At 36.1% G+C, this 19,740-nt stretch overlaps 1 protein-coding gene across 1 annotated transcript in view; it reads right to left on the reverse strand.

Moving 5' to 3' along the window:
* Positions 1-391: 391 nt before the first annotated feature.
* Positions 392-19,740, reverse strand: part of LOC147582055 (uncharacterized) — a 39,417-nt gene continuing 20,068 nt past the window's right edge. Inside the window, 3 exon segments of the mRNA XM_086702984.1 lie at positions 392-543; positions 1,401-1,523; positions 1,606-1,749. Coding sequence (XP_086559110.1) covers positions 392-543; positions 1,401-1,523; positions 1,606-1,749 — 419 coding nt within the window.

Consider the following 19,740-nt stretch of genomic DNA (forward strand, 5'->3'; position numbering starts at 1 on the left):
TCAATTGCAGTTTAAAATGTTCATTCTAATATTGGCTCCAGCTACATGCTCTGCTTCTGTGCTTCTGTTCCCAGTAAATTGGAATGTTTTGTTTCTGCCTTTCTCTTCAGTTTTCAGGGAAGACAGTAGTTTGTCTTGGGTACTCAATTCTTTGATGTATGTACTAAGAGTTGTTGATTTTTAGTGTGTTCATCTTTTCACTTGTTGCAATGACAAGAATGACAACATCTAAGCTCTTACAATCAAAAAGAAAATCAAGTCTAATGTATTTTACAAAATACTCCATCCAAAAAACAGATTACATGAACTTCTCACACTCACATGGAACCTTCCCTAAGATAGACCCCATCTGAGCCACAAAACATACCTTAACAAATTTAAAATAATCTCTTCATCCCCTCTGCAATTTGTTTACTTGTTTTGCATAGATGTGGGCCTGGATCCTCTCAGCATTGCCTTCTACTTGGGGGCTAATAGCTGATCTCCCAGCTCCCACCCAGCCTGTGGTGGGAAGGAGGCCTACGGACACTGGGGAGCTGAATTCTACAATAATAATAAAGAAATCACGCAAACTTAATCCCCAGATTATGATGGAAATAAGGGGGTTCATAACCATTAGACTTGCCTTACAAGAAATGCTAAAGGAAATTGTTCAAGTTGACATGAAAGGATGTCAAGTAATAACATGAATGTATAAGTGTAAAACCTACTGGTGAAGAGAAATATACCATGAAGGGAGCTAAAATGGCAGCATAGTCAGAAGACCTTAGGTTTTCCTCATCCTGTAAAGCCAGCTAGATAACTATCAAATCATTCTGAATACCTAAGAAATTGACCTGAGGATTGACAGAACAAACTGCACAATTAGAAGGAGAGAAGAGGCCACATCGAAGATGGTAGGAAGTATGGAGATGTGATTTGGGGGAGAAACAGGTCACAGATCATGGGTGCTACAGAGGGTAGGCACCTCTGGCTACAGAGCAAAGCAAAAGAAAGTAGAGCTTAGAGGGATACCAACAAGGAGAACTTTTCCCCAAAGTCACTGGCTGGGAAAATGAGAGGGGCTGATTTTCACGAGTTTTTGCAACCAGCAGGGTTCAAAGACTAGAGTTTTAGAGGTCAGCAGGCATGGCTGAAATAGAAGCCTGAGGTCATTGTTCTACTCCTAGAAAGAAAGCAAGCAAGCCATCCTGGGGCAGATGGCATGATCTGAGATCACCTAAGGTTTGCAGGGAGAAACTGTTCCCTCTTCTTGGAGCACATCTGTGAGAGGTGGTGTTTTAAGAGATGCCTCTTCAGGGACACAAGAGCCAGTGGGCATTTCCCTTCCCCACCCCTCTGCATAGGCACAGAGGCACCTGCTGAGGGTGGCTAACCCAGACACTGGCTGTTTAGCCTACTTGCTCCAAATCCCACACCCATGAGCTCTGGCACAACTGCCCTTCCCATCAAACCTGCATCTGTTCTAGTGCAGAGAGAACCTCCACCAGAAGACCAGAACAGGTCCCCACCATAGCAGGTCCCTAAAGTTTGGAGTTTTAAAAGTCACAAGTTTTGGCTGGCACTGCCCACTGCAGGCAAGAAGAACCTCTGCAGATGACTGACCTGAGGGACAGAGCAACAGACACAACAGCATAGTGCACACCGCACACACCAGAGACACTTCCTGAAGCATCAGGCCCTGGAAACTATATGATCTCTTTTTCATAAAGCCATTACTCTCAGGATCAGGAGAAATAACAGGCTTTTCTAATACAGAGAATAAAATAGAGACTTAAACAAAATGCCAAAAAGGAGGAATTCATCCCAAAAGAAAGAACAATAAAAGGTCCTAGATAGGTATCTAATTGAAACAAATATTCTCCGTCACCTGATAGAGAATTTAAGACAACAATCGTGAGGATACTCATTGAGTTGAGAAAGCATGAAAGACATCAGAGAGACCCTTACTGAAGAGATAAAAGAGTTAAAAAAAACAATCAGTGAGAAATGAAAAATACAACAACTAAGATTCAAACCTGACTGATTATAATGACCACAAGGATGAAAGAACCAGAGAAACAAATAAGTGATAAAGAAGATAGAATTATGGAAAATGATGAAGCTGAACAAAAGAGAAAGAAGAATTATGGATCACAAAAGTAGACTTAGGTAACTCAGTAACTCCATCAAATGTAATGACATTAATATCATAAGAGTCCCAGAAGAAGGAGAGAGAGAAAAGGGGGCAGAGGTTTATTTGAGGAAATAATACCTGAAAACAGCTGTGGATTGAAAATGAGGGGATGGAGAAACATCTATCATGCAAATGGAGGTCAAAAGAAAGCTGCAATAGCAATACTTTTATCAGGAAAACTAGATTTTAGACCAAAGACTGTAACAGGAGATGAAAGACACTATATCATAATAAGAGGGCCTATCTTATAAGAAGATCTAACAACTGTAAATAGGTATGCCCCCAATTTGAAACACCTGAATATATAAAACAATTAATCGCAAACATAAAAGAACTCAGTGATAACATTACAATAATAGCTGGGGACTTTAACCCCACTTACAACAATGGACAGATCATCTAAGCAGAGATTCAACAAGGAAACAGTGGCTTTGAATGACACATTGGACCAAATGGACTTAACAGATATATTCAGAACATTTCATCCAAAAGCAGCAGAATACACATTCTTTTCAAGTGCATGTGGGGTATTCTCCAGAATGGGTCACAAAGCAGGTTACAAATCCGTCCTCAAGAAGCACAAAAAGATTGAGGCCATACCCTGCATATTTTCTGACCACACTGCTATGGCACTTGAAGTCAAGCACAAGAAAAAATTTGGAAAGACCACGAATACATGGAGATTAAACAATATGTTACTAAAGAATGAATGGGTCAATAAAGAAATTAAAGGATAAATTTAAAAATATGCATGGAAACAAATGAAAATGAGCACACAACGGTCAAAAACATTTGGGATGCAGGAAAAGGAGTCATAAAGGGAAGCATATAGCAAATCAGCCCGACCTTAAAAAGCAAATAAATAGCCTAATCTTACACCTAGTAAATAAATAACCTAATCTTACACCTAAAACAGCTAGACAAAGAACAACAAACAAAGGCTAAAGCCAGCCAAAGAAGGGAAATAATAAAGATTAGAGCAGAAATAAATTATACAGAATCCGAAGAAAACAAACAAACAAAAAAAAACACAAAAACAAAAAACCAAAACCAACCAACCAAACAAAACCAAACAAAACAACCCCTAAAAACCCCAGTGTAGAAGAACAGTTCAGTGAAACCAAGAGCTGGTTCTTTGAAAAAAATTAATAGGAGCACCTGGGCGACTTAGTTGGTCAAGTGTCTGACTTCAGCTCAGGTCACAATCTCACAGTTCATGGGTTCAAGCCCCACATTGGGCTCTGTGCTGATAGCTCAGAGCCTGGAGCCTGCTTTGACTCCCTCTCTCTGCCCCTCTCTTGCTCACATTCTGTCTCTCTCTCTCAAAAATTAATACTAAAAACACTTTCATGAAAAAACAAAAAAAAGTAATAAAATTGACAACCCCCTGGCCAAATTTAACAAAAGTAAAAAAGACCCAAATAGATAAAAATCACACATGAGAGAGGGAAAACAACAACCAACACAACAGAAATACAAACAGTTATAAGTGAATATTATGAAAAATTATATGCCAATATGTCAGACAATCTTGATAAAAACCCTCAACAAAGTAGGGATAAGAGGAACATACCTCAACATAATGAAAACCATATATGAAAACCCCACTGCTCATATCATTATCATTGGGGAAAACTGAGACCTTTCCTTTATGTCAGGAACAAGACAAGGATGTCCACTTCCACGACAGTTGTTTACCAAAGTACCAGAAGTCCTAGCTTCAGCAATCAGAAAACCAAAAGATATAAAAGCCTTCCAAATCAGCAAGGAAGAAATTAAACTTTCATTTTTGTGGACAAAACAATATTCTATATAGAAAATTCACTAGTCAGAGTAGCTAAAATGAACAATGCAGGAAACAGTAGATGTTGGCAAGGATGTGGAGAAAGGGGAACCCTCTCGCACTATTGGTGGGAATGCAAACTGGAGCAGCTACTCTGGGAAACAGTGTGGAGGTTCCTCAAAAATATTAAAAAAAAAAAAAAAAAGGAATTACCCTATGACTGAGCAATAGCACTACTAGGAATTTATCCCAAAAGATACAGGAATGCTGATTCATAGGGGCACATGTACCCCAATGTTTATAGTAGCACTCTCAACAATAGCCAAATTATGGAAAGAGCACGAATGTCCATCAACTGAGGAATAGACAAAGAATCCGTGGTATGTATGTGTGTGTGTGTGTATATATATATATATATAGAGAGAGAGAGAGAGAGAGAGAGGGAGAAAGGAATACTCAGCAATGAAAAATAATGAAATCATACCATCTGCAGCAACGTGGATGGAACTGGAGGCTATTACGCTAAGTGAAAAAAGTCAGTCAGAGAAAGACTGATATCACATGATTTCACTCATATGTGGAATTTTAGAAACTTAACAGAAAATCATGGAGGAAGGGAAGGGAAACAATAGTTACAGACAGAGAGAGAGGCAAACCATAATAAACTCTTAAATACAGAGAACAGACTGAGGGTTGATGGAGGGATAGAGGGGCAAATGGGTGATGGGCATTGAGGAGGGCACTAGTTGGGATGAACACTGGGTGTTGTATATAAGTGGTGAATCACGGGAATCTACTCCTGAGCCAAGAGCACAATGTATACACTTTATGTTAGCTAACTTGACAATAAATTATATTAAAAGAAAAAAGAAAACCCAGAAGCCTCCCCCCAAAAAATTGCTAGAACTGATACACAAATTCAGTAAAGTTGCAAGATGCAAATCCATGTACAGAAATCAGTGGCATTTCTATACACCAATATGAAGCAACAGAAAGAGAATTCAAAGAATCAATCCCATTTACAATTGCACCAAAACCATAAGATACCTACAAATAAACTTAACCAAAGAGGTGAAAGACCTGACTCTGAAAAGTATAAAACACCGATGGAAGAAATTAAAGATGACACAAAGAAAAGGAAAGTGTTCCATGCTCATGGATTGGAAGAAAAAATATTGTTAAAATGTCTATACTACCCATAGCAATCTACACTTTTAATGTAATTCCTATCAAAATAACAGCTGCATTTTTCACAAAGCTAGAACAAACAACCCTAAAATTTGTATGCAACCATAAAAGACCCCAAACAGCCTATGTAAACTTGAAAAAGAAAAGCAAAGCTAGAGGCATAACAATTCCAGAGTTCAAGTTATATAAAAATCAGGTAATCAAGAAAGTGTGGTACTGACACAAAACCAGACTCATAGATCAATGGAACATAATAGAAAACCCAGAAAAGAACCCACACTACATGGTTAACTAATCTTTGACAAAGCAGGAAAGAATATCCAATGGAAAAAAATCTCATCAACAAATGGTGTTGGGAAAACTGGACAGCAACATGCAGAAGAATGAAACTGAATCATTTGTTTACACCATACACACACACAGACACAAATTCAAAATGGATGAAAGACCTAAGCCTCTGAAACAGGAAACCTTCAAAATCCTACAGGAGAACACAGGCAGTAACCTCTTTCACACAGGCTGTAGCAACTTCTTACTAAATATGTCTCCTGAGGTCAGGGAAACAAAAGCAAAAATAAACTCTTGGGATTACATGAAAAAAAAAAAAATTTCTGCACAAGAAGGAAACAATCAACAAAACTAGAAGGCAACCTACTAAATGAGAAAATATATTTGCCAATGACATATCCAATAAGGTTTAATATCCAAAATATTTAAAGAACTGATACAACTCAATACCCAAATAACAAATAATCCAAATAAAAAATTATCATAGGCAGAAGACATGAATACACATTTCTCCAGAGAAGACATCCAGATGGCCAACAGACACAAGAAAAGATACTTAATATCACTCATCATCAGGGAAATAGAAATCAAAACTACAATGAGATATCACCTCACACAAGTCAAAATGGCTAAAATTAATAACACAGGAAACAATAGGTGTTGGTGAGAATGTGGAGAAAGAGAGACCCTTTTACACTGTTGATGGGAATGTAAACTGGTGCAGCCACTCTGGAAAACAGTATGGAGTTTCCAAAGAAGTTAAAAATAGAACTGCCCTATGATCCAGCAATTGTGCTACTAAGTATGTGCCCAAAGGACACAAGAACACTGGTTTGAAGGGATACATGTGCCCCGACATTTACACCAGGATTATAAACAATAGCCAAGTTATGTAAAGAGCCTAATGTCCATGGACTGATGAATGAATAAAGAGGTGGTGGTGGTGGTAGTTGTGTGTGTGTGTGTGTGTGTGTGTGTGTGTGTGTCTGTGTGCATCTGTGTGTGTGTGTGTGTGTATATAAATGCAATGGAATATTATTCAGCCATAAAACAAGTGAAATCTTGCCATTTGAAACAACATGGATGGAGCTAAAGAGTTTTATGCTAAGTGAAATAAGTCAGAGAAAAGACAAATATCATATGATTTCACTTATACGTGTAATTTAAGAAATGAAACAGATGAGGGGCGCCCAGGTGCCTCAGTCGTTTAAGCGTCCTACTTCAGCTCAGGTCATGACCTCACAGTTTGTGGGTTTGAGCCCTGCATTGGACTTTGTGCTGGCAGCTCAGAGCCTGGAACCTGCTTCGGATTCTGTGTCTCCCTCTCTCTCTGCTCCACCTCTACTTGCGCTCTGTCTCTCTCTCTCTCTCTGTCTCTCAAAAATGAATAAATGTTAAGAAAAAAAGAAGTAAAACAGATGAACATGGGGGGCAATAGAGGTAAATGAGGAAAGAGACTCCACAATGGAGAGCAAGATGAGGGTACTGGAGGCCTGGTGAATGAGGGCATGATAAATACCTGATGGGTATTTGGAGGGCACTTGTGATGAGCTCTGGGTATTGTATGTAAATGATGAATCACTAAACTCTATACTTTAAAGTAATAATACACTGTATGTTAACTAACTGTATTTAAAGAAGAACTTTAAAAAAAGAAATATACAGGGGCGCCTGGGTGGCGCAGTCGGTTAGGCGTCCGACTTCAGCCAGGTCACGATCTCGCGGTCCGTGAGTTCGAGCCCCGCGTCGGGCTCCGGGCTGATGGCTCGGAGCCTGGATCCTGTTTCCGATTCTGTGTCTTCCTCTCTCTCTGCCCCTCCCCCATTCATGCTCTGTCTCTCTCTGTCCCAAAAATAAATAAAAAACGTTGAAAAAAAATTTAAAAAAAAATAAAAATAAATTAAAAAAAATAAAAAAAATAAAAAAAATTAAAAAAAATTAAAAAAAATAAAAAAATAAAAATAAATTAAAAAAAATAAAAAAAAGAAATATACAAATTCAGATTATCCTAATACTGCAAAAAATGCTGTATAAATTACTTTTACATCTAGTTATAAAAGTTGAAAAACAATATTTAAAGGGACTATACTTCCATAATTTTTAATGAATGTATAATATATAATATAATACAATATAAATATACAATATATATACAATAGAATATATACAATATAAATACACTGTATAATATAAATACAATAATATGATACAATATAAAAAGATATAGTGTAACATCATGGCATTAAATGTGGGAGGAGGAGAGCTAAAAGTTTAGAGTTTTTGTTTGCAATTGAAGTTCAATTGTTATCAGCTTAAAATAGACAACCTTCAGTTTTATGTAAGCTTCATGATAACAGCAAAGAAAACAGATACTAGTTACCTAAAAGGTAAATAGAAAGGAATCAAAGAATACCATTGAGGGCGGGGGAGGAAAAACACAAACAAAGGAAGACAATAAGAGAGGAAGAAAAGAATTCAGGAACTTTTAAAGAAAACAATTAATGAAATCATGCTAGTATATCCTTATTACCTATCAATAATGAATTTAAGTCAAAGTGAACTAAATTTTTCAATCAAAAAACACAAACTCCCTAAATGTCTAAAAACAAAACAAAACACCAATATCTAACAATTTTGACAGCCTACAAAAGATTTACTTTCATGTTCAGGGCACATATAGGTTGAAAATGAGGAGTTACAAAAAGACTTTCTAGGCAAATGGTAACCACAAGACAACAAGGGCAGCTATGCTTATATCAGGGAAAGTAGACTTTCAGTCAAGGTCAGTTACAAAAGACAAAGAAGGTGACTACAAAGTATTAAAGGAATCAATTCAGTAAGAGGATATAGCAATTGTAAATATACACATACCCAGCATTGGAACACCTAAATATTTAATGCAAATATTAATAGACCTGAGGGAGAAATGGACAGCAATAAGTTAATACTAGGAAAATTCAATATGCCACCCTCAACACTGGATAAATAATCCAGACAGAAAATTCATAAGAAAGGAGCAGATATACCTGAAGCGATCTAGATTCAATGTGATTCTCATCAAAATTCCAATGGCATTTTTCACACATATAGAAGAAAATATATATAAAATTCATGTGGAGCCACAAAAGATCCCAAAGAGCCAAAACAATGTTGAGAAATAAACAAATAAAAAGCAAAGCTAGAGGCATCACATTCCTGATTTTAAACGGTAGTACAGAGCTATAGTAATCAAAACAGGGGTGCCTGGGTGGCTCAGTGGATTAAGCTACCAACTTCAGCTCAGGTTATGATCTCACGTTTCGTGAGTACAAGCCCCACATTGGGCTCTTGTTGACAGCTCAGAGCCTGGAACCTGCTTCAGATTCTCTCTCTCTCTCTCTCTCTCTCTCTCTTTTTCTCTGTCACTGCCCCTCCCCCACTCACACTCTGTCACTCTCTCAAAAATAAAAAATAAACTTAAAAAATAATTTAAAAAAATGGTACTGGCATAAAAATAACATCAACCAACAGAATAGAGCGCCCAGATATAAATCGATGTTTATACAGTCAACCAAATTTTGACAGGAAGCCAAGAATACTCAATCGGGAAAAGATAATTTTTCAGTTTTGGAAAAGTAGATATTCACATGAAAAAATATAGAATAAGACCCCTATCTTATACCACTCACCAAAATTAACTTGAAATGGATTAAAGATTTAAATCTAAGACCTGAAACTATAAAACTCCTAGAAGAAAACAGGGGGAGAAAACTCCTTGGCATTGGTCTTGGCGATGATTTTTTTGGATATAACATCAAAAGCAAAAATTAAAACCAACAACTGGAACTATATCAAGCTTAAAAGCTTCCACACAACAAAAGAAACAATCAACAGGTTGAAGAGGTGACCTACAGAATGGGAGAAAATATTTGCAATCCACATATCCCCCATGGGTTTAATATCCAAAATACATAAAGAATTGAAACAAATGGCAATCATCATTATCATCATCTGATTTAAAAAACGGGCAGAATATTTGAATAGATATTTTTTCCAAAGAAGACATACACATGACCAACAGGTAAATGAAAAGATGCTCAACAGCATTAATTACCAAGGATATGCAAATGAAAATTACAATGACATGTCACTTCAACATTATCATTCAATATAATACTCTTCCTAAATTTTTTTCCAACATTTAACTTTTAAAAATATTCTGAGACCTGTAGCTCCACTTTATTTATTCAACTGCTATGTAATTCTACATTTTATAAGCAAATTACAAACTTGTTTGTCTATTTCTCTACTGAAGGACAGTTGTTTTCCCCCCAGTTTTTAAATATTTTAACCATCACCACTATGAACATGCTTCCTATATCTTTATGTTAGAATATTTCTGCAAGTTAAATTATTGCAATATTTGTGGTTAATGTTAAGATACCATTTTAATTAATCTTATGGATAATTTGCATTTCTCTGAAAAGTAGTCAGATCCAGATTGATTGATTGATTTGTGTATTTATTTATTTATTTATTTATTTATTTATTTATTTTCCCACCCAAACTTCTTCCATGAATTTATATTATTTTTTGTTTTTTTTTTACTTTTTAGTATTAATTATGTGTTTTTTTTATATTTATGATACTAATCCTGTGTCATTTATTTTACTGCAAGTATCTGCTACTGTCTGTGCTTTGTTTATTTTGCAGGATCGTAATGATTGCTCTGTGTTTAAGAAAAGTCTGCCACTCAGTGGGGAATATTAATTGGAAAGCAAAAGTGAGTTGTTTGGCTGAGTCTGACCTACCGATGAGTAATATAAATACAGATTTTTGTTAGTAGATTGACCAAGGTTTGACTGGTAGAAAGCACTCAAGTTAGCAACTTCTCAAATCAAACTCAAATGCATCTTTTCCAATTTAACAATTTGGTTACCCAGATCTGAGACAGTGTTAAATCAACTGTACTGCATCATTCTTAGCAAAGCATTTGCCACTTTTTTTTTTTAGTTGTAGCAGATGAAATGATTATTTATCTTATTCAAATAAATGCATATGCCTATCTTCAGTGAAGTTCTAGTAGTCCTTAAGAAGGATTTTATCTTCGAATGGTACTCCTATGGGTATTTTCATATACATCTTCCTCCTACAAGACCCAGACATGAAAGGTTATTTGTCCCTATCCAGTAGACTATTTTTCAACTACTTTGCCAAACCGTTTTCCAAATATGGCTATGCTTAGGTGCTAATACTATTTTTTTTTTCTGTTGATCTACAAGTAATTATGTTAAAACAGGTATTGATGGTTTTGCCTATTTTGTTGCCTTCAATATTTACTAAATGTGTCATTTAATTTAGACATGTCACTTAACTTTTCTAAATAGTTTTTCTTGCCTCAAAAAGCTTTTGAAATATTTCTTCTAAAACAAAGCCTACTTAATGCCTGAACCTTCAGATTGGATACAAAAACAAGGATTTTAAAAGAGAAGCAGCTTTAAAAAATTATTTCAGCTTTATACACCAAAGAAAATCCTCAAAAGGAGCCGTTATGATCCAAGCAATCGTATTTAGCCTCCAAGAACACATGTTCACTGTTTGATGATGTGCTATTTTGCAAAGAAATAGAACACTTTATTTGTCAGGAAAAAAATAATTTAGTGTGTTATTTGAAGTGATGGAAGTAATCTGAATGAGAGCTTAAATTTAAAAGAAAAACTTGTTAAATTGTGCAGCATACTGAAGAGGAGAATAATTTGGAATGAAACAACAACAACAAAATAGTAGGGGGAGGCACAGGAATTTAAGGGCTAGTTATTGCCAGAATGAATGGTAATAGAGAGAATTACCAACACTAACACAAGAAACAGGGAAACTGAAATATTATGGCCTAGAAAACATGAACTCCCCATGTAAAACATTTTAAATGTATGAGGCTATCTATACCAATTGTGGTTCCCGTCTGTGAGAAAGTAGATGATATATGACAAACCCATTTCCCAAGTTTCCCCAGTATATACCCAACTATCCAAATATTTTGTGAATATTTCAATCTTCCTCAAGGCAGTTGACAGCCTTGTTGAGAATATAAAATGGAAGTCCATGTGGCTGCTAGAGGACCCTTCAGAAGACCATACAAAGAGTGTGAATCAAAATATTACAAGCCATGCATTAGAGCAGAGGAGGGGCTATGACAAAGAAATTATCGGAATGTTTCCTTGAATAACAGCTTCATAAGAACCAAAATGAGTCGACAGAGGTGCTTAGATATTGGCGATCAAATACTGGGGGCTAATAAAACGAGGCTGTGAGAAACGTCTATTTTGCCAAGTATTTCTTTCTGGAAAATATTCCCGCAGGCGTTAAAATTTGTGGACTGTGTCAGCAGTAGGATTCTTAGGCATTGGCAGTCAAGTGAACAGACGGGGCACCACTTTAATCAGGTTATGTAGAAGAAATGTTTTAAAGATGCACTGAAGCTCAAATTCAAATGACACAGCACAACTGTGTGCTATAGGGGAGGCCACAGCTGCCGCTGGGCATCCTGGCAGTTACTTATGGTTCCTGTCAGGCAGTGCTATCCGACAAATTTGATTTGTTGCAATTAAATGATGGTGTCAAAAAGAAAGCAAAGGTGGCTCATGAGCTAACAAGGCTAAAGGCAGAGTTCGTTCACAAGCAAAGCTGATTTTTTTTCCTTTACATACTCACTCCCTGTATATAAACTTCCTTAAATTTTTGACCTGTGTTACATCTACCTCTCTTCTCCACTTAGATTTCTTTCATGAATAAAAATGACTTAATTTATTAGACACGATCAGCACTAATCACTGCTGCCTCCCTTTTTCAATTGATCTACCTTCAACATTGTTTTTGAAATGGCCCATCTACTGTTGGAATTCCCCTCTGCTCTGATTAGTCCAAGGCATTTTTATAGGAGTATGAATTGAAGTATCCTCTCATATAGTGAAATCAAACATTTGTGTTTTATACTTTAAGAAAGCTATAATAGCCATTGATATTTTTTCTAAATAGACATTTGAAAATATACAGTATCTTAAGGATTCTGCAAGCAACGTGTCAAAATATAAAGGAATGTGATATCTACACATTGATATTGCATACTTGACACAAATCATATTTATTACAGTGAAGGCGATGCATTTGTCTGTGATGTCTCAACAATCCATATTCTTATACAAGCCAAGGGTTTATTTCTGATAGTCTAGGCCAGTGTTTGACCATTAAAAACTCTCAGGATATTGCTATGTTTGATGTATGGTTGTCCTGCCTCCAGAAAGTCTTCATCGATTCTTGACAAAACACTCGGAGTGGTAATTTCAAAACTGAAGTCAGGAGATTCTATTCTTCTGCTAAGCATTTCAGAACCAACGGCTTCAATCTTATTGCCTTATAAACCTTTATCCAATCTGGTCCCCAGTGAATTCCCTAAATCCAACTTTTGCTATGCTCATTCCTTCCATTGTAGCTACATTGGCTTTCTCAGTGTTATGGCAGTGCACAACACATACCCCTGCCCTGGGCCATTTGAGTTCTTCTCCCCTCCACTAACATACTTCATTGTAGATATTTTCCATGTCTTGCTTCCTTCCTTTTCCTTCAGGTTTGTCCTCAAATAGCACTTTCACAGTTCAGCCTTCTCTAACTACACTGTTTAAAATTACAGCCCTCATCCCCGCTCCACACTTCTTCATTCTATCTTTATCTTATTAATTTTAACAACTTCTGGCAAGTGATAACTCATAGCTAATGCTCTTCATATATATTGGCTATATCGATATTGGATAGGTATGGCTACATGAATGTCTAGAATGTATAGAGATTTTGTTGGCATTTTTAGCCATTGGCATAGATTATTACATAATTAGAGAGATTTATGTTCTAAATTCTAAAATCTTGTAAGAGAAAGAAACGTGGTAAAGTATCCAATTTAATCCCTTTACTTGACATCTATTTAAATCTAGACCAAAAATAAAATAAAATAAAATAAATAAAATAAAATAAAATAAAATAAAATAAAATAAAATAAATCTAGACTGAATAAGCTAACTGACTAGCCAAGGTAGCTCTAGCAGGATCTATGAGAGATAGCACCAAAACTTCAGCCAGTCCCCTGCTTCCAAGATTGAGGATCAACAAAGGACTGTAATACAGGGTCTAGATTCTGGTCTAGAATTGTGGGATAATGTCACCTTCTAACCCTTTCTCCATCACTTATTAGTTTTCACTTAATCTTTAGGGCATAGCAATTAAGTCTCAGTCTTCTTGGTTACAAAAGTAGGAAATGATAGTATTCAGCTTATAGATGTTGAAGATAAATCAAGTTAATTTATATAAAATATCAGGGCCTGCCACATTGTAAGCATTTCAAAGAATGCTAGCTACTGTTACTTTTTAGCTAAATAGTCACATAATGCATTGCATTACCTAGAGTCTTGTGTCACTATAACAAAGATATAGAATATATTGTATATTTTATGTGTGCCTATAACTTAATGATGCTTATTTCCAACATATGCACTAATAACAATCTAATGAAGGTCAGTGCAAACTGCATATATATTGGTTGATTGATATTAACAGCTACACTATCGCTGATAAGGAAACTCTAACTGATATAATTATGTCATGGTGGTATTTCCTTTAAGGATATGCAGTCACAAGAATAAAACTCAGTATTAAAGCAAGAATAATTATTTATATAACTTTGTCTAAAAGACCAACCTTTTTGTCTAAAAGTCTAAAAGACTGCAGGCATATGTTTTATCATCTCTACAAATAAGAAGAATAAAGCTTTCAACAACATAATTTTATTCCAAGGACCATGATACATGCAATTTTTTCTTAGGTTATATAGCTAAATATGACATGATTGCAAACATAATTTTTACTACTAGACAATTTTTTAAAAGTATAAGAATTTTGGGGGTTGTTATTTATTCACCTTTTAATATAACAAATATGTCAGATAAATATGTGACTTGCCAATTAAGTTTCCAAAATTGACTGATATCTGGGGGCAGTTAATGAGTATTGTACAAGTTGTGTTCACTGTACTACTTGGCTGATAAAGATGTTCCTTAGAAGCCAAACTTGAATCAGGGAGATTGGCTATTTTACGACTTATACATCTAGCTATAGATATTTAGCCCAGTGCTTCAGTGCCCTTGACGGAGGGGCAATGCACTACCACGTGCACAGTTCTATTTCAGTGGGCCTTGAAAGGTAACCTTCATTGACATTAGCTCTTTTAATCATCTTTGACCTAGGCAAATATTGCACAAGGCAGCAATTCTATAAACAGGGATTCCCATCATGACTGCAGTGAATACCACTTTGATCAGAACATGTGGCTTAAGAGACACATGCCCTCAAGCCAGAATTCATACTGTCAGCAAGAAACACACCACATGGGTTTCAATTGCTCTAACTATTACCTTATTGAGCCTAACTAGTTGTTGAATATAACATGGAAATGTCTTGAATCCACTATGGGTAAAATTCTGGAAAAAAAACCTTAAGTGTAAAGACCTAGAAATATTCTAAAGATTTTCTATTACAGTCAGTTGAAATGCAACCGATATACTTTCCGTTATACACAGTCTTTCAGATAACAGACATCCCAACTCTTTCAGCAACCGTAAAAGATGCAATGACACATAAAAACCTAGATTGGAGTGCCACTGAGTCCTACTATTTACAAAGTGCAGCTTAGATGTTTAGAATCAACAAGAATGATGTGTCTCATCTCTAGGACACACAGATTTACTGTATTTTATATTCCATAGTAGAAAGCACATATTCTTAGGCTACAATATATATTTAGCTTTTATGTACATATATTAAATATACAATACAGGATACCATTTATAATCCCATGTTTCAATGTCAAATAGTTTGCTCTTTTTATATTGCTCCTAGTTTCTTTTATATTTTGGTCTATGTTAAAAATATTAAAGCAAACTTATTTATGAGGGCACATTGAAATGGCAGGGCTCTAAAGATTGTTTGAAGTAGACACAAATAAATTTTTCAGTCCCTATAAAATACCTACTTTGCTCTGTAAAGTATAGATATAGGAGGAAATGTTGTGAAAAGAGAATGTCTTAGACATTGAATCAAACAAGTATGGATCACAATCTCCACTCGGATCCTTGCGACATTAGGTAAGTTACTTAACTTGTCTGTATGCCTCATCAATCAGTCATTGTTTTTGGGTTCCAAAGCTATACTTTCAGGTGAAGCAGTTCCCTTCAGATACAAGCAATTTTTTTTTTAATTTTCTTTCAAACGTTTATTTATCTTTGAGACAGAGAGAGACAGAGCATGAACGGGGGAGGGTCAGAGAGAGAAGGAGACACAGAATCCGAAACAGGCTCCAGACTCCGAGCTGTCAGCACAGAGCCCGACGCGGGGCTTGAACTCACAGACCTCGAGATCATGACCTGAGCCGAAGTCAGACGCTTAACCGACTGAGCCACCCAGGCGCCCCCAGATCTGAGCAATTTCTGAGGGAGGAGGTGACCCCCAGTCTGTAGCAAGCTGCACTCAGTGTGCAAGGTAGAGTGAGTACCTCTGTTCTGAAGAAGGATCTAAGCAAACCACCACAGCATCAGGATTGTCAATTATTTTGTTAATTCTCTCTTTCTAAACCAGATATTTCAGCCCAAAATTAGCAGCCTCTCCTCTCTAAATCTTATAGATCACATCTGTACAAAAATTGTCCCCCCTTTATTGTGATTATTTTACACTGCTTTGTATTCATTGTCTTCTCGCAGAAATAAAACAGTAAAATAGTGAAAAGTGGCTGAGTGTGGGATTTGGGTCTAAACCATTTGGATTCATGCCTTAGCTCCACCAATTACCAGTCATAAGAAATCAGGGACAGTGCATCTCTCTGTGCCTTGGTATCCTAATCCACAAAGTGGTGATAATTATAGTACTTCATAGGTAGTGAGGTTCAGATGAATTGAATAACATGTAGAAAGCTCTTATCAGCACCTGGCATAAAATCATCATTATGGGTCAGCTTTTATTACTCTTTTATTTATTTACATGTCTCAGTATTTATTACCAAGTTTTGCATGTTTTATTCTAGTAGAAGAAAATGAATTCAAACTCCACCATTGCCTTTGAGTTTTATAACATTCAAATCCCTAATGGAATTATTTTGTGACATTAGAAATGCGGGAAGTGGAGAACACCCTTCTGCCTGGTGAGTTTATTTTGAAGACCACGTTAAGATAATATATGTGAAAACACTCCGACCTGCAGCCAAGAAGTTTAAATGTTCCTAACATGCCCTGCTGTCTCGTGTAACAGATCTTTGGCATGCAAGCCATTCTGCCTAGCAATTTTTCTTGTGTCTCTTTTTTGATATCTGCTTACCCATCAGGCTTCGGGTTCCCCCTTCCCTATCAAAGTTTTCTATGGCACCTGAGAATCACACCCCCCCCCATGTTCCCGCGACACAGGTAGCTAAAAAGAGTATCACTGTCATCCCACTTTTTTGTCATGGTCTGTTTTGTTGGGGGCTTTTGTTGTTGTTGTTATTAGCTGACTTGACAAGATGGTTCTTCCAAAGGAAGGCTTTATTCATTGTTCAGGTATTCCCAAGCCTAGCCCAGCATTTGGATTACTTACTTAACGAGTGAAGCAGGACAGGATGGGACAGGATGCTACAGGGTGGGATAAGAGGGGCTTATGGACTGAATTGAATCTTCCACAAACAGTTGGATCTCAGGAAAAGATTTTAGATAACTAGCAAAATATTCATTTCCACTTTACAAGTAGAAATTTGTCTCACTTTTCTGCCAAAATTACCAAAACTGATTTTCCTAGATTGAATTTTTCAACACTACTTCAAAATTATTTCTATTGTTTGGCTCAGTAGCTCAACACAGATTGAGGCAAATTCCCCTTTGTATCTCTAATGACCTTCTTTCAAAATATCTTCACAGTGCAGGTGATTTTTGGAAGTTTCTTATTACACATGAGAAAAAAATAGGAAGAAGACCACCTGAAGTGACTTAGTGTTTTATATAAATTATGTCTCCTTAGCTGGAAGTTCACACAGATGCACCTCACAGGTGAAAATATCAATGGTGATTAAAGTTCTTATTTGTATGTGTCATTGTGAAGGCGAGTGAAAAATTCTGGAAGATATGTTACTTTTCACATAGCATTCATGGTCATAGTTGGAACTGTGGAATTTGGTTCACCTCATTTTCTGAGGACTAAACCAGAGTGAAAATAGGAGAGGAGGGCACAGAAGCGTTATAGATGACACATGACTCAACATTAAGGAACCATAGTCATACTTAGTAATAACCATATTAGTCAATCAGTGTTTGTTTGCAACGGGAAAAAATTATGTTTTTGAAGTACGTTCTGTTTGTATTATAACAGCTATCTCATCCTTTTAGGGTTTTTCCCCTAACTTTACAGTGATCTTTTTCGGGGATCGGACTACTACAGTAACTTTTAATCAGTAATGTCTTCGACATTACATCTACCGTAAAAAGAAGGCTGAAATACAGTAACATGAATTGCAAAAAAGAAAACTAATGGACCAGTTCATGGATAGTAATGCATTCTTTCCTTTCCTTTTACCTTTCGTCGACTTTGCAAAATGAACAGTGCTTCTGGGTCAAGTGAAGTTTCACATGCAAGGTTTGTCAAGTTTCATTCCCATTTAAACCTTCATTAAACCCCCAAAGTTAGCTATGCTCTTCTAGATACCAGTGGTTTATGCTTTAATAAGTAAGGGTAGCAATACTGCTTAGTGACCCACACATGTTTTTGCAGGAATGTAGGGATAATGATGTTGCCCCTTACTTTCAGAGATACGGAGTTCACTGTCAATTATCTAGGAGTGATTGTCCATTTTGCTCATTATTTCTAACCTTTACTTCCTCTTTTTCCCCTGTCCTAATATTTTTGGACTTTGCATTGTGCCAGCAGAAAATGAAGAGGGAAAATGATGAAATACAGAATACAAATGAATATTGTTTTGTCATTTTTACTTTTTTAAAAATAATTACATCAATTTTTGATCACTTGGCTTGTCTTTGTGGACTGATACTTGCATTGCCACCAAAAGAAATAGGTGAGTAAATTAACAGGATGGAGGTTCCAAAGGAAACAATTAAACATACCTAGTAGGAGAAACATAATAGTTTTAACACATCAATTATTTATATTATTTATATGAAACTATGGATTTTTAATAATTACGAATTAGATATGTATCAATTAAAATCATTCCCTACAGAGTGTCTTTGTGAAATCATTTATTACATTACTATATTAAGTTAGAATCAATTAAATTTATATATTCCATAATTATGACATGTTCCTAGTTCATATTTGAATTCATCTCCAATTATTTTCAATTTATGATGTTATTTTCTTCCCAATGCAATTTAGGCATATTAACTATTCAGTGACTATCCTTTATCCGTGTACAGCATAAAGACAATTCCTTTTTCTCTCCTACATTAAAACAAACTGCACACTGAGGCAAAGCCAAATTTCCAAAAAAATGTTCTATCAAAGAAAAGTCTTACGCGATCACTATGTTGTATGCCTGAAACTAATGTAACACTGTGCATCTATTATACTCAAAAAATAATGAAAAAAAGGTCATATGCATTTCAATATCACAGAGCAGTAGAATGTGGTCCTGACATCTCTGTGAAACCATGCTTCCCACTCTTCCCCAATCTTCTACATTCTGTACTCTTTAGACCACTTTCTTCACTGACTCACAAATACACCATGAAGTTTTAAAACCCATTTTCTGACATAGTTTTCATCATCAGTAACATACTTGCTTTAGTTCTATGTCTTTCTTCCAAAAGTACATATATTGTGAAGGCAGATAGACATGATTGCCTATAATAGTCATCGCGATAAAAAATTGATAGCAACAGAAAGTAAACACCAATAGTAATGACAGTATAGAGAGGGTTTTGTACATTATCTCATTTAGTTCCTCACAACAACCCTTTCAGGAAGTCCTTATTACTATTATTATACAGATTTACTTCCAAAGAAATTAAGGCCTAGTGGTTGACAGATTTGCCCAAGGTCACAAATCTGGTAAGTGAAGGATGTTAGGATCTTTTTTTTTTTTTTTTTTAAATGTTTATTGATTTTGAGAGAGAGAGAGACAGGGCATGAGTGCTTGAGGGACAGAGAGAGAGGGAGTCACAGAATCTGAAGCAAGTTCCAGGCTCTGAGTGGTCTGTGCAGAGCCTGAAACGGGGCTGAACTCACAGACTGCAAGATCAAGACCTGAACC

This window comes from Puma concolor, chromosome B1 (assembly GCF_028749965.1).
Source record: "Puma concolor isolate L17-30 chromosome B1, mPumCon1.1.hap2, whole genome shotgun sequence".
Classification (NCBI taxonomy): Eukaryota; Metazoa; Chordata; class Mammalia; order Carnivora; family Felidae; genus Puma; species Puma concolor.